Source organism: Alternaria arborescens (genome assembly GCF_004154835.1).
Source record: "Alternaria arborescens strain FERA 675 chromosome Unknown contig_105, whole genome shotgun sequence".
Lineage (NCBI taxonomy): Eukaryota > Fungi > Ascomycota > Dothideomycetes > Pleosporales > Pleosporaceae > Alternaria > Alternaria arborescens.
This window is the reverse complement of record NW_021167960.1, coordinates 1-11,128: the sequence shown is the minus strand read 5'-3', so window position 1 is coordinate 11,128 and position 11,128 is coordinate 1. Positions and strand designations below refer to the sequence as shown.

Here is an 11,128-nt window from a genome sequence, read left to right as displayed (position 1 = left end):
GTCTCTGGTCGTAAATTCCAAACACAAAAGGCTACACTCCAAACTTCTCCGTATTTCCAAAATCTCTTGGCCAGATGGGACGATTGCAGCGATAGACAAGATGATGGCTCCTACTTCATCGATGCAGATCCTGATGCATTCCAACATATCTTGAACTTTATGCGACGTCCGTCAAAGTTCCTCTTGTTGTGGTCAAAGGAGACAGGCTTTGACTACGCACTCTACAACAAAATCGAAGCGGAAGCAGATTACTTCCTCCTCCATGCTCTGCGCGACTGGTTACAAAAGAACCGTTATCTCGATGCCGTCAAAACTACCATCGAGGTAAAAGCATTGTCAGAAAAACAGCTTGAAGACGACCGGAACCAGACAAGATACGAAGCCGACATAGAGGTCCAGGGCTTTTTTGGTTCATACTCGGGAGAGAAGCGCTATCGTAGTCTGTGCGCGATCCATCCGATAAACACGGAACCGGTAAGGGGCTGTCACTCTTGCGAGGGACTCATACAGGCGCATGGGCCACAATACGATGATCCGCCGAAGAGACTTACTTTGGTGACTAAAAGAATAGAGTTTGGTGAGACTGTCTGTGTAAACAAAACGGTCTCTTGATGGCTGTGTAGACATGTGTAGTATGTGTCCCTCTACGTCCACATTCGGCGAAGTTCTTTTCACCCCACTAAGGCACGGAAACGTTGGCGTGGATGTAATGATTTGAAACGGTGCATCCTCATTTACAATCTGTATCTCTGAAGCTTTGCGAAATCTGCTAAATCCAATAGAATTGACTGTGTATGCTAGATCTATTCCTTAAGGGTTCCCGTTCATATCTCCAGTACATGACCCTCTTCAAACTTGCTCGCTAACAGCCTTTCGCGTTTTGTCCGACTCCGACGACTTCGTGTCCTCTCCCAGCTCTGCCGTGGCCGTCACGCCTCGTCTACTGCCTCTGTTGTCCCTCACCCAAAATATCTTTAGTCCAGGCAGCGAGGCGACGATAATGGCGAGGGCCAGTTCGGCCATGCTCAGGATGTCTGTGTAGCGCCCGAGTTAGTACGCGAGTGCAGTGGCACGGTAGTGGCCACGGAACGTACAGACAAGGTTTTCCTGGCCCGTCCCAACTTTGAGGCAGATGTAGCGGACGACGCCCGTGACTATGGGGAGTGCTCCTATAGCAAGGGTCAGAACGACCGCAGTGGATGTCTCGAGGATGCCTCGGATGAGGAGGGTCGTGGGGAGCATGTAGATGATCAGATAGCAAGTCAAGCCGAGCGTGAAGTTTAGGATGAAAGGCTCCTGAGCATAGAAAACGGAACATGCGCCTTTCTCTTGAGACCACTGCACAGAGATGTCTTTGCCGCAGAAGAACGTGTCGTCGAGGAGACTCGTCAGATAGCAGGCAACGACGAAGGCGATCATGAACAACAAGACTTTCCGCACCGTTCGGTGGCGGTTAACATCGAAGAAGGTCCAGTAGAAAGCCAGCATGCTGAGCTTGGGCAGGCCCAGTCCGAAGTCGTAGAAATAGTTCGAGGCGAACGAGATCTTGCGGTTGCAAGTGTCAGCGAGGTTCCCGAAGAATCAAGCGGCCAGTCTGGAATGACCTGGACGATAAGAGGGGAATGACGGATGGAGACCATGTCTGCCAAGCGACACGTAGCTCCTTCTCTTTACAACAGTTCTCCTTCGACACGTACCTTGTACAGTTTTTCCGAAGTCTGATAATCGTCCAATACGCCCATCTGGAAAGTGAGGGTGTCGCAGACGATCAAACCCAGGGCGTCGAGGGCAGAGGCCACCAGCAAGAGCTCGGACCAGTTCAATCTCTTGCGAAGGCAGAACAGACGCACGTAGATGCGCGCAGCAACGAAAGCGTAGGCGACAACGAAGAAGATCCATTCTACGATCTGGCAAGGGGTTCGTCCATTAGCAATGTCATGTGCAGATTGCCCCCACCAATGGCGTACCATACAGTCGTTGCCACGGATAAAGTATGCCATTGCAACGGCATGCAGTGGTCGAGGAAAGCACGAATAGTCAATTCACTGGAGCGGCGATGACCCTTACTTGTCAGGTCAAAGCCACACACAGGAGAGATGAAGACCTAGCTCCAGCGGTCTAACAAGGCTGTACGTGTTTGTTCTGGGAGACGTGTCTCGTCACACGGGCCACAGCTACCACACGGGATCACCAGCGAGTTATGTTGCTCCACGACATACCAGCACTGGCGGCATCGTTACATGCAGAAGGAGTCAGCCAGGTCTGTGGCCATAGCATTACTGACCCAGCATTATTGGATCTCCACGTGGCTGCCCGTGTGGTTCCCAATGTGGTTCCCCATGTGGTTCCCCATGTGGTCGAGCCGAGGCGCCTTGGGCGAATCTATCATCTTCATTGAGCTCGGACCGGTGATAACATATAGAGTCGCCAGCATTTCAGTGTCAATTTCAGGACTCTACTGCATCTGGTAGGTTATCAGAGTGCGGGTTCACATTCGAAACTGTGACCTCATTCACAACTCGGCCGAAACACTCTCGACGCCACACTGTTCCAGAGCATAGGAGCATGAGGATCTCTGCATGCCTGCTGGCTCTGCCGGGCTTGCTTGGAGTCATCGCAGGTAAATGAACACCAGCAGCTGAGATTGCCCGGCGCTGACACGCTCTGGATTCGTGTGTGCAAACCGATTCCACTCCAGATTTGGGGTATGACGAGCTCTGGCGCCTCCAGCACGAGTTCTACGGGCGGTGGATAACGCCCAATAACGCGAAAGAAGCCGAGTCCATCAACTCGACTATATTCTCTGATAACGTAAGATTGTGACTCTCGCAAGGGGACGCTTGTACTAACCGTTTGTAGATCCTAGGACGCGTTTCCGACACGCGCACCTTCGTAGGCCGCGAGCTCAACACCGAGTACATCTTCGGGCTCTTCATGCCATCGGAATCTCTTTCTATCGTCGGAAATCCAATGGAATACGAAGTGATCCAGTTTGCAGCGGTCCAGAACATCGCATCGGCAACTACGCGCGTCAACTTTACCTTTCCGGCGTTCAACAATATATCTCTCCCGGTTGTGATTAACACATGGATGACGTGGAACTCCGCCCGTCAAATAACGCAGTATGATGTCGTGTTCAAGTGGTCCGGAAACCTATTCCAGACTCTCATCCTGAGCTTGGGTGGCTCTGCTGAGGAGGCTGGCAGCAAGACAGTACACAAGATTGCGACATCGATATGCAACTCGCATACAAGATATTGCAAGGGCACAAACGCGCAGTACGACTCGTGGGAGGGGTGCTACGGTTTTCTGACAAAAAAGCTACGCGTGGGACAGAGCTTCGAGTTGGGCGAGAACACGCTCATGTGCCGCAGTGTGCACGAGCTCATGGTCAAATACCGGCCTGAGATTCACTGCAGTCACATTGGCCCTACAGGAGGGGGGAATGCGACGACGCGCTTACATATGTCGAGAAAGTGGAGGAACGTCTTGATACGAACTCGCCATGGATCGCCGGGAGATCGTAGACTTGCTGGCCGAGCATGGCAGGTAGACTGCATCTGTATGACCTTCTGTTCCCCCGCCATAGCATTATGATAGTCTCCTCTCGTGTGTGGCGTTGTTCACATCCTCCGAAGATTTCTGATCTCATCGAGTTGTGTCGCTGTTGCAATGGTATGCTATGTATGTTCAAGATTGTTGCACCCTCCGAAACTGCTAGTGTACTACGTTGTCCCATACAGGGCTTCGTAAACCCGCACGCTAAACGTAGCTAAACCATACCACGTCCTTCCTCGGATGTGCTCTTCTCCCAGGCAACCGATAAATTCTCCAAAACGACTTACCATGAACTCCCACCCTCTGCAGCTCTCAGCCACGGTCGATTCTCTCGCGTTGTGTCGACACGCACAGGCCGACCACATCCCGCAGCCTTCAAGCCAATAGCTGCGCAAACCTGCTACGCGTTTAGCATCCATAACGTGCCTACACGGGGCCTTCTACCATGTCAATCTCCCAATCAAAGTAACAAAACCACACATCCACTTCTTCGCACTTCTTACGTCGCGCTTGCTCCGCCTGTACGACCCCCTTGCGCATTTCTCCTGACCCACTGGCGGAAAGGTCAAGGTGTCCGCGGAAGACTAGCTTGGTGTGGATGCCGAGTGGCAGCCACAAACCACTTGGGACGCTATATTTACTCGTAAGCAAGACCAACTGGTACCGGCAAGCTTCCGCGGTGATACTGCACGTACAAATGATACCCTACCGAGTTAGATTTGACGTCCTTGATGGATCGCAGTGCCTCTTTGGCGGCGGAAAGCTAGTGCATATTGTCGTGGGGCAAATTGGTGCCTGTGCGCTTACGGTAACATGAGAGGTACGACACAGCCGTGCCATGTAGGTCAGAGTGCTGGGTGGCGAAAACGTATTCATCAGCGTGTACGAGAGCGGCGTTTGGGATGACAGCCAAGGCGCCTTCATGGAGCCCAATCTAGTGCTTGCTAACTACGGAATCGTTGAGAGGAGCCTAGAGCTATCAACTACCACGCGCCTTGACGAGATGACTGTGCTGGATGATGCGCCCAGATGTCGGGTAGGCGTTTGCCGCGCACCCACTGCAAAATGCTACATAGAAAGACGCAACCATTCATTTCCAACCTGCCAACCAAGAATATTTCTACACTCCTGTCAGGATATCACATTAGACAAGGAGGAAGAAACACCACACTGGCACTCGCACGAGCCCAAAAGACGTACCGATGCACTACACCAGACGTACCGATGCACTACACCAGACGTACCGATGCACTACACCGCATCATTGATGACTCCACACGCATCATGAACGCTATATTTATCTCTACACAATGCCGTCCGGCGCAAAGTACAGATGGTGGGGCCAGTTCGTCTTGCTGTGCTCGATATGGTTGATCGCATAGCCACCTCTGTCCTGCTTGTACCCTAGATCCCACATCTTGTCCACGCAATTTGGTCACTCTCTAGTCCTTAGCTCCGCCACTCGCTAGTGGGTTGCATAGACGCCCTCGAGTCGACCTGGCAGGCAACCCGCTGGCTTATACGGCCCTAGTCAGCTGCTGCAGACGCTCTTCGACCTCCATCAGTCACCACGCCGGGGCTTTTCTGCATCGTCCACCCTTACCTCCAGCTGCTGTATCCATTGCCTACCACCTCATTCATTATGACGGATCACGGCATCTTCCCCAACGTCGTCGGCACCAGCTACGGCATCGGCAAGCAGATTGGCGAGGGCTCCTTTGGCATTATCTTTGAGGGCATCAACCTGCTCAACCAGCAACAGGTTGCCATAAAGTTCGAACCGCATAAGAGCAGAGCTCCTCAACTGCGCAATGAGTATTACGCGTACAAGGCTCTCATAGGCTGTGGTAAGTTGTTACCCTGCTCCTGTCATCCACTCTGATATCGTCCGTTCGTGCGAGTGAAAGCACTGCCGTGGCATGTATCTACACGTACACTTCATAACGTATGTTGAGCATGTTCTGTACGGAACATTGTAGATGTTGTTGATAGGATCGTCGCCATCGTACCAAATATAGCTATTGCCAATCAACTAGCTCCTCAAGCACCCCAAGAACTAGACTAACATGACGCAGCGGGGATTCCTAATGCCTATTACTTCGGCCGGGAGGACATGCATAACATTCTGGTCATCGACCTGCTCGGGCCTAGCTTGGAGGACTTGTTCAACTACTGCAACAGGCAGTTCACAATCAAAACTGTAGTCATGGTTGGCAAGCAGATGGTGTGTAGATGTACCGATTTCTCCATCTCCTAGACTAATGCGTCTGTAGTTATCGAGAGTACAGGCAATCCACGAGAAGAATCTGATCCACCGCGACATCAAGCCTGAGAACTTCCTCGTTGGCCGGCTGGGATCTAAGAGCGCCAATTCGATCCATGTTGTGGATTTCGGTATGGCTAAGCAGTACCGTGACCCCAAGACGAAGCAACACACCTCGTACCGGGAACGCAAGTCTCTCACGGGTACGGCGCGTTACATGAGTGCCAATGCACATCTCAGACGCGAACAGTCTCGCAGAGACGACCTAGAAGCTCTGGGTTACGTCTTTATATACTTCCTCCGAGGTAATCTTCCATGGCAAGGTCTCAAGGCTACTACCAATGAGCAGAAGTACGCGAAGATCGGCGAAATGAAGCAAATGATTCCCATCGGATACATCTGCAGCGGCTTTCCTAGTGTGTCTTCTTGTCCTCACTTCGCCAAACGCAGCTAACAAAAACTAGGAGAGTTTAACGAATACCTCATCTATGTGCGTAACCTGGGTTTCGAAGACACGCCTGACTACGAGTACCTACGCGGACTGCTCACGGAAGCGCTCAAAAGCGTTGGAGAAATTGAGGACGGCGAATACGACTGGATGGATCTTAATAATGGACGAGGCCGAGAAGTCATGAGGGTTAATTCCTCGGCTGTTCCGCGGGTGCACCACTCCAGCGTCCGCCAGAACACCCCAACCGCAGCCCTCGTTCACAACCAATCTAAGAAGAGACGCCCACCCACCAGGCAGCACCACTTGCTTGGGCTACTTCCAGATCGCATAGCAACGCGGTCCGCACCCGAGAGAAACCGGGACCAAGCAGCGTCGTGCCAGGCTCAGTTCCAGCATAGCTAATCGAACTTGAACCAGACCCAATACCGCACGACTCCGTCACACAGTACAAACGCCCAGCGATTACGACAGGAGTGGGTGTACGAGACGGAGGATTTAATGCAGAAGATTTCCAAGATACTTTGCTGCAACTGGAGCCGCAGATAGCACGTTTACTGCTCTACTTTAATTATCCCTGCACTGTGGAATTCGTTCATGGAGTGGACCTTTGCATCCACATCTTCCTCTTTTCATCTCACTCGACACTTTGATACGTGAGTTTGTCTCTCGCACTGCTATGGGTGCTGGGTTATATAGTGTAGCAACGCGGCATCTAACATTGAAGTGGATAGTGTGCGGTGTTCACCACTTTCTCTTTTGGTCCTTGTGATGATACTAGCCTGAGTCTCACTACTTCAAAAGCAGGCAACCCGGCTGAAGCTTCTATATGCTTGCTCAATGCCTACAAAAAGTAAACTCTCTTCAAAGCACTGGAAAGCGACTGCACTGCCTATATCCAGAATATGATTGTAATAGCATAAAGACAGATTGTCTTCTCCGATGACTTCACACCTCGGTGTGCGGGGTATGAAGATTCTGGCTGCTGGAGTCATACGTACACACGACAGTCAGCAGCACATTCGTCAAGAAGCGCAACACTGTAGAGAGCCACAGCATTTGGATACTCTATATTATATCTAACTTTAATATATAGTAGCATAGGAGAGACCTTAACAAAGTCGTTCAATTGCTCAGGCTGTGCGGTAAGCTCAGCATATCCCATCCTGATCAAATCTCCAAAAACAAATGCATTTATGAAAGTGTGCCATGCCGGTCAAAAGCATGGCGCTGCATCGCCATCACATTCCCCAGATGGATCCTACACAAGTTACACTTCTCACCTTCGCGGTCGTTAAACTTCTTCAGATGTCTATGTTTGAAGTGTTTGGTGAGATCGCCTGGCGTCGAAAAACGGTGCGTACGATCTTTTACGTTGAGAGCGTCGTTACCCAAACATATGAAGCATATCTGTGGTCTTTTTTCGTTGTTGACAGCCTCTTTCGCCTTTTCGATAGTCAGTTCATCGGTGTCGACGGCCTCTCGAGGTCCATAGTTAGCACGCGGGTCAACTCTATGGTTTCTCGACGTTTCGCCTTCCTCAATAGGACAGTAATCTGCAACCGACCTGATGGCTTTACTTCGTCGTTGAATCTCTTCCAGAAGAGATGATCCAGGTAGCGACATGATTGACTCGATCAACTTCATGTGTTGCTGTGACCGCTCAGAGGACCGCCTGAGATCGGTCTTGATCATTTCTTCGAATTTCCCTCCAGAAAGTTGTATCTCAATATCTTTCTCTGCTTGTATCCTGTCGTATTCTTTTCGGCTCTGAAGCCTGAGATGGTACGTCAAGCGCTGCTTTTCGTTTTTGATCTCGCTCTGGAGCCTCTTGTGATCGTGTGAAGACTTGGCCAATTGTCTCTGCAGTTTTTTTATTCGCGGGTGTTCTGCGATAGACCGTTTCTGCTCCTCCGTAAGAAAACGAGGTCGGTTTGGATCGATATGTCGGCTCATTCTGCATGCCGCCTCCATGATCTTGTCTTGAGGCGCCAAGCCTCGTACAACGGCTTGTGTATCGGTGGTAATTCGTGTTGACAGGTAATGGTTCAGAAAGACGTCTGTTGTGGCATGCTTCATGATCATGTTTCGCAATGCCTCGCTAGTGCCGCCTGTAATGGCGATTAGGTCAGTCTTATTTTGCCCGTGTCTTTTGCCTTTGCCTATTACGTACCGTCCTTATCGAAGGCATTGGCTGCTCCATATCGGAGATTGTACGGTTTCGCCACGCCCTTGAACCCTGTAATTTCACCGACATCCTGTATGTGCTTTTTGAGAGTAGAGTACGACAGGCGTTCGCTACTGATTTCGCGGCCTGTTGCTGTTTGCTTGTATTGACGGAAAACCCAGAGACCAGCTACCTCTTCTCTGATGGGTATCTCGAGCGAGTTGCAGTTGTCTCGCATGCTGAGCGTGAATAGGTTCTCCGGGGTTAGCTGATCGTTCTTGAAGACTTTATCGGCAAACATCATGCCCAGCACGGTGATGTGGGGACTCATGAATAGAGAACTATCGAAAATGATTTCAGGGAGTACAAAAGTGTTCCTGCTACGTTAGCGGACTTTGTGTGGTCGTTGAAGCTCATTGGAAACGATATACGTACGCTGGTTTGGGCCCTAGATGCGATTTAGTGAACTCAAATGTTATTTCCAGCAGGACGTTGTTTGGACCGCCGTTTGGATTTCGCAGTATGGTGACCTTAAAATCTCCGTAGCGCAATTTGAGGAGAGCTTCTGGTCGATTTGCGGTGAAAAAGCCCCCTTGAAGGAAGAACCATGTCTGTATACGGTATCTTCCTACCTGGAACATTTTCTCCACAGTCGTGAGTGTTGTTTGTGTGATTTCAAGCACGTCTCGTACGTCCATAGAAGGTTTCTCTCTCTGTTTGTGACTCAATTGGTATTGTCCAATCACATCCTTTGTCACCTTGCAACTATATCAGCTCCTGTAGGGTGTTCCTGCATAAACAAAACGACAGTGTGACTTACATTAAGCGTCTTTCTTGACAACTCGCTATCCATGTCCTTCCCTATCATCCTTCTGTATGTCACGAGGAACAATTTTCGGAACGTCGCAAGAGAAGACGCTGCCTTGATTCCAGGAAGCCTTCGTCTGTTTGTTCCGCGCTTTTGATCCAGTTTCCAATAGAAAAAGCTTGAAACATCGCCATGCGATAGGGACTTCATCAACTCGATCGGATCTCTTTTGATGTATTCACAATACCTGGGCAGTGTTTAGCGTCGTACACTCCAGAACTGCGCGGTAAGAGAGATACGTTGTGGGCGGAAAGAGGGCTAAAGAATACTTACTGCTTCCATTGCTTCTCAACGTTTTCCAATTGTTTGGTCGTGCTGTCTGCATAGATATTGATGATCTTCGTGTTGTTCGCCTGGCTCGCACATGCTGTATAAAATTCTGGCGGACGGACAAATTCATTTTCAGATATTCCATCGTCGATACTTGTGCCGTCAGTCTGGTATTCCGAGCCGTTGGCTGACAATGTGGGGGATGTCGACCACGTCTTTGTGCGACTGCAAGCCATGGCAGGTCGTAAGTAGCGGACTTGTCGGTGGTGAAAGGAAGCAGCGATTGAGGGAGAAGAATTGATGTAATGACAAACCAGTGAGTGAGCAAACAGCGGGTTCGCTATGCGAGTGTCCCTTGGAGACTAGATGTGTGGCTACGACCAGTCTTAAGTACGCAATGGGGTCACTGTTCACATAGTAAGAGAAGTTCGTGTTTGTCTGAATAAGTTGCGCATAGCAACACGGGGGTTACCCTTACAGACTAGGACGGAATGAGAAAACTGCATGCTTACAGCTAGTACGTAACGACAAGGTTGCAATCCTGACGAAACGCTAGAAGCTGCGCTAATCTTGATATAGTTATCCGGGCAGGTATGTGCGCCGCTAAGCCACTGCGCATAATAGAGAGGTTTGGCGGCATGTCAGCATCCGAATCCTGCTTCGGCGTCTGCCAGAAACGGCAGCCAATTTGCCGTCTGATTATTTCATAGAGCAATATATTACAATAACAACTGTTTGCTATTACTACAAGCAAGCAAAAAATTTTCTGCCTTTACTTTAACAACATAAAAAATTTTTATTACAACAAGGTAATAATATTACAATAAAGCAACAGTCTTTATAACTCTTTTTATTATATCTCTTTACTGTAAAGTAAGTTATAAGCCTTATACAGGCTATATAAGAACAATATAAGAGAGCTGCAAGCGTAACAGACTTAGAGCGTATAGTAGAGGACACTCTTTTCTTACTCTTAAAACAACAAGAGAGGTTTTTATTAAGGCTGCTGCTGTTAAAGACGCTAGACTAGAGGAGGAGGTTCTGTAATAAGAGCTTAAGATACACGTTTTTTAAAAGAGCTAAGTACGCGCTAAACCTGCTTATAAGGCGCGCCTTGCTCTACAAAGCAAAGTAAGGATTATTCTCTTTACAACCTACACCTGTAGTCTAAATATATAAGCTATCTCTTACTGTCTTTAGTAACGTAAAGCAAGCACTATTGCTTATAGTTACGCTTTATAAGTAACTACTATAGTTCTCTTAACACTAAACGCGCTATAGAATTTAAGTACTTAGCTAAGCACTTAGATTCTACTAATTAGCTAGCTAAGCTAAGCGCTACGCGCACAGCTCTTTATTAATAACTTTTTACTACTTATATATACTAGTTCTATTTTCTTACGTAATATCTTGTATTACACTAGATATTATACGTAGCTATAGTTAACGCTTCTAGTAAGCTCTTAAACTACGTACTTATAGCGTTTTATAATACACTAAGCTACGCGTTAAATAGTTATACTCTAAATAAGTTAAACTTTATAGTACTTACTA

The 11,128-nt window shown here is 48.9% G+C and overlaps 4 protein-coding genes across 4 annotated transcripts; 2 read left to right on the top strand and 2 right to left on the bottom strand.

Moving 5' to 3' along the window:
- Positions 1 to 849: 849 nt before the first annotated feature.
- AA0111_g12772 (hypothetical protein) lies at positions 850 to 2,000 on the bottom strand (the record flags this gene model as incomplete). The annotated part of the gene is made up of 3 exons (XM_028646794.1): positions 850 to 1,034; positions 1,095 to 1,545; positions 1,698 to 2,000. The coding sequence occupies 3 exons, from the start codon at positions 1,998 to 2,000 to the stop codon at positions 850 to 852; spliced, it is 939 nt and encodes a 312-aa protein (XP_028499621.1).
- A 565-nt stretch (positions 2,001 to 2,565) lies between these two features.
- AA0111_g12771 (hypothetical protein) lies at positions 2,566 to 3,597 on the top strand (the record flags this gene model as incomplete). Its single annotated transcript, XM_028646793.1, has 3 exons — positions 2,566 to 2,620; positions 2,699 to 2,811; positions 2,860 to 3,597. The coding sequence occupies 3 exons, from the start codon at positions 2,566 to 2,568 to the stop codon at positions 3,595 to 3,597; spliced, it is 906 nt and encodes a 301-aa protein (XP_028499624.1).
- A 1,603-nt stretch (positions 3,598 to 5,200) lies between these two features.
- On the top strand, positions 5,201 to 6,674 carry AA0111_g12770 (Casein kinase I 1; the record flags this gene model as incomplete). Its single annotated transcript, XM_028646792.1, has 4 exons — positions 5,201 to 5,405; positions 5,634 to 5,782; positions 5,832 to 6,237; positions 6,286 to 6,674. 4 exons carry the CDS (start codon positions 5,201 to 5,203, stop codon positions 6,672 to 6,674), a joined length of 1,149 nt encoding a protein of 382 aa, XP_028499623.1.
- Positions 6,675 to 7,463: 789 nt separating this feature from the next.
- AA0111_g12769 (hypothetical protein) lies at positions 7,464 to 9,810 on the bottom strand (the record flags this gene model as incomplete). The annotated part of the gene is made up of 5 exons (XM_028646790.1): positions 7,464 to 8,380; positions 8,443 to 8,813; positions 8,872 to 9,194; positions 9,257 to 9,491; positions 9,578 to 9,810. 5 exons carry the CDS (start codon positions 9,808 to 9,810, stop codon positions 7,464 to 7,466), a joined length of 2,079 nt encoding a protein of 692 aa, XP_028499626.1.
- Between the last annotated feature and the right edge of the window lie 1,318 nt (positions 9,811 to 11,128).